Here is a 4,002-nt window from a genome sequence, read left to right on the forward strand (position 1 = left end):
CAGAATGGCGCAAGGAGCAGGCGCGCCGCCGCGACACGCGGCCCCGCAGCGCCGAAGCATGCACATGGGTGAACTTCAACCACCTGCACCGCATCTTTGATCTGGCGGTGTAATGCCACCGAGCGACCGAGCATGCTTGGTTCGAAGCGAGGGAGGCGGCCGCCGCTGGGGGTGAAGCCGTAGCAGCGCGGCTGCTGGCGCTCCAGGAGGAGTACGAGCTCGCGTAGGTGCTCTGCAACTCCCTCATGGAGCATCACCTCGGCACGGGCAAGTCCGGCTCCGGCTCCAGTGATGGCAATGATGAAGATGAGTAGAACTCCAGTGATCTAACTAGTCGTTTAAGTTTTAGATCTAGTGTAGTAGATTAAGTTTGAACTATCTATCAAATGGTGTGCTATGTGGGGAACTATCTATCTAGTAGTTTAATTTGCTTTGTATGTGATGAACTATACTTGTGGAAGTACGATGCTGTCTATGGCGCGAACTAGATGTTTCAAATCAAGTGAGAAAATCCGACGAAATTTACAGGATCTATTCTGCCGATCCGTCCGCCGTCCCGCAGTTTTTGTTTACGGGATACTGTAAACGAAATCCGCAGAAAGGTGGTATACCGGATCTGCTAGAGATGCTCTTATCTCATCCCATTGGACACGTTTAAGTGTTTTGATCTCAAACTTTTCATTATTGTTCTTCGATGAAATGTGTAGGGGACTCCAAAACTTGAAAGCCCGAAACTGCACGTGCATGCGTGCCATTCGGGAGAACCGCGGAAACCTGCGATGCACGAAACGGAACCACATTCGTGCAACCCAGCCCAAGACATCCATCCCTCCCGTGCACAGCACACAAGTCGCAAGTGGAACCCATCGCCCCTCCCCGGGCCCACCCGCAAGCGAAAGCAACCCCCACTCCCCACGAAGAAAGCACACGCGATTCCACGACAACGGCCCCGCCCCCGCCCCCCGACCGACCGGATCCAAATCGCCGCCCGCGATGGATTTCCTCTTCAACTCGCTCGCGGCGCCCGACCCGGCCTCGCCGCCGCCGGAGCCGGAGGCCGCCGCGGGGTCCTCCTCGTCCCCGTCCCCGCCCGCCGACTCCGGCGACGGGGGCGGGTGGGGCCGCTTCGGCGGGCTGCTCAAGACCCTCACCTCCCAGTCCGAGACCGTGCTCGACGCCTACCGCCGCGACCTCGCCGAGTTCAGCACCGGCCTGCGCCGCGAGACCGACGCGCTCCGCGAGGCCGCCGCCCAGGCCGCGCGGGACCTCCCCTCCTCCGCGCTCGCGCTCGACGGCCTCGCCGACATCGTCGCCCAGGGCAAGGGCGCCATCGCGCAGGTCGCCGCCACCGCCTCCGCCGCCGCCTCCCCGCCCGCGCCCTCCGACGCCGGCGCCGCCGACTCCGACCCCGGCCCCGCCTCGGGCCACCTGAGGTACTACAGCCGCTTCGAGGCGCAGCTGCGCGCGCTCCAGTCGGATCCGGCCACCTTCACCGCCGATCCCGAGGACGCCGAGGACTTCGCGGCCTGGGGCGCGGGGTTTAGCCTCCAGGAGAGGCAGGACGAGATCGAGGCGCTGTGCTACGAGAGCGACGCCGTGGAAGGGATGGTGGACAGGCTCGTCCCCGACGCCGTGGACGGCGACGTGTTCTGGGCCAGGTACTTTTACCGCGTCCACAAGCTGAAGCAGCAGGAGGACGCCAGGGCCAAGCTCGTCAAGCGGGTCATCGCGCAGGAGGAAGAGGAGGATTTGAGCTGGGAGGTGGATGACGAGGTCGAGGAGGAGGAGCCAGCAAAAGAGGAGGTGATCAAGCAAGCGCCAATCAAAGAAGAACCGAAACCTGAAGTACAGGAAAGAGAAAATGAGAAACTGGAGGTAGCAGGCAGAGTCAATGCAGTTGAAGAGGCCGGTGCTCTGGATAAGGAACAGAAGAATGCCGATTCACCGCAGCCGGAAGTTTTCGGTAGCTCTATGGTGGTCGTCGACAAGGAGGAGAAGGAAGATGCATCGAAATTGAATGTTGAAGAGTCAAGTGACAATAAAACTGCTGCTGAGGAACCACATTCTAGCACTGGAGATGCTGAGGTGAAAGAAGGGACAAAGAATGAGACAAGTGACTCGAGCAAGGATAGCGATTACTCCATGGTGTCTAGACAGCGAACAGCGACCGAGGAGGATCTTGAATGGGACGAGATTGAGGATCTTGGGGAGCATGAGGAGAAGAAGGGGAGTGCTCATGGCTCAAGCTCTGCTCCAAAGGAGGAGCTACGTAAGAGGCTGAGTGTTGCAGAAGACGACGAGGATTTGAGTTGGGACATTGAGGATGATGATGATAAGGCCTGAAAAGCCATTCTGGTATGGTAGTGTCGATTGTATTGTCTACATTTTTTATATACCATTACTTGTGCAAGATACTATCATGTGACCAATAAACATTGGTTTAGTTGCGCTGCTTATGTTATGGATACGTGTGTAAACTCAAGTTTGATGTTATAAAGTGGCATTTGGTAATGCATCAATTTGCTAATATGTTTGTGTTACTGTAAATATGTTGTTTCATTTGACCATTATTTCATTTAATGTACATTGATCACAAAAGAAATTTGTATCAAGTGTTTGAACAATTTCTTTCAGAACATCCTTTCACCTGGGATATACTAATATACCGTTAGCTAGGTTCCTTGATTTGTATCCTCTTGGCTTTTGCTAGTCAAATAATGTGCATGAGTTTGTACCACATAAATTGGCATTTCCCGTCACTGATCTATGTTTCATGCATTAGATGTCAAGCTTTCTCCAATAGTAGCGGATACAGATTAGTGCCCTGAGAGTTGAGACAACCGTGACAGCTCAATCGTATTATTTGGAAGAGAAAAAACTATCGACATCTTCAGGCTGAATAAATTTAACCTTGTGAATCATCCATGAGTAGTTCTAACTTCCAACTTTAAATTGTACTCCACATTAGACCAGAGCTTATTTCGTATGCTCTTGACAATGCCAAAGACTAGTTCAGTTCATCTAGTTTGATAACAGTAATAGAAGAGGCTACGGTATTCTTTTCCAACACATTTTTAATAGTAGAGGTTTGTAATTATAAATGAAGTAATGTTTGTGGTCATGCTGGCATTTTTTTAGTCATGTTGGCAATTCGAATTGCATTTCTGGACAGTTTTATGAGGTCTGCTTATTATTAGCCTCTTCTAAGAGGGCATGTTTTCAGCATGTCACTTTGAAAATGCTGACGTAGCTCGTCTGTACGATTGTACTAACATCACATGTACAGTACGTATTAAATTGCGGATCAACATCTTTGATCCTATCCCCTGCAAAAGAAAATTGTTTGGTCTCATGATCTGTGTTTTGATGTGTGACGCCTTTTGATAAGTTACATAGTGAAATCTGTTGGCATGTGCTGAACTAGTGTCATACATTCGTTTGAAGCTCTAAATTTGCCTTGCGTTACAGTCGCACGCACCAAACGCAGAAATGAAATCTGACTTGTTCCTCTGAAACGGAACCATTCCATTGCGTTACAGTCGGTTCCCCAACCAAACACAAGCAAACCGAACGGTGTTGCGTAGGAAGAACGGGGAGAGGCTTGAGAAAACAACCTACCTTTGCTTTGCTCCTATATATATACTCCCTCCGTCTCATAATGTAAGACGTTTTTTTTTTAGAAAAATACCTAGGTGCTCCACACCCCTATACGAATTTTAATCATAAAAGATATAAAAAAACTGAAATTTGAGGATATCAAATGTGGATTCTCAATCTACTCTTGTGTGATCGTAAAAAAAAAATACCAAGAAACGTATCTGTGGCAAAGGAAATATTGTCCGATAAAAATCCATCCAAACAGTTTTTTTCTACACAAAGGAATTTTTTGGCTTTTTTGCCACGAATACATTTCCTGGTATTTTTTCATGAAATTTCACGCGAACGTAGATCGGCACCCCATTTTGATATCCCAAAATCTTAGATTTTGTTTTCAAATTTCTT

General features: G+C 49.9%; 1 protein-coding gene across 1 annotated transcript; it reads left to right on the top strand.

The window, feature by feature from the left end:
• The first annotated feature begins 931 nt into the window (after window positions 1-931).
• On the top strand, window positions 932-2,511 carry LOC123043956 (BSD domain-containing protein 1). The gene has a single exon (XM_044466570.1). It carries the CDS (start codon window positions 994-996, stop codon window positions 2,341-2,343), a length of 1,350 nt encoding a protein of 449 aa, XP_044322505.1. The 5' UTR covers window positions 932-993; the 3' UTR covers window positions 2,344-2,511.
• The last annotated feature ends 1,491 nt before the right edge of the window (window positions 2,512-4,002 follow it).

This window comes from Triticum aestivum, chromosome 2B (genome assembly GCF_018294505.1).
Source record: "Triticum aestivum cultivar Chinese Spring chromosome 2B, IWGSC CS RefSeq v2.1, whole genome shotgun sequence".
NCBI classification, from domain to species: Eukaryota; Viridiplantae; Streptophyta; class Magnoliopsida; order Poales; family Poaceae; genus Triticum; species Triticum aestivum.

Bases quoted from the DNA above. Each gene is read 5' to 3' on its own strand.
- LOC123043956 (XM_044466570.1), top strand. From the start codon at position 994: ATGGATTTCCTCTTCAACTCGCTCGCGGCGCCCGACCCGGCCTCGCCG.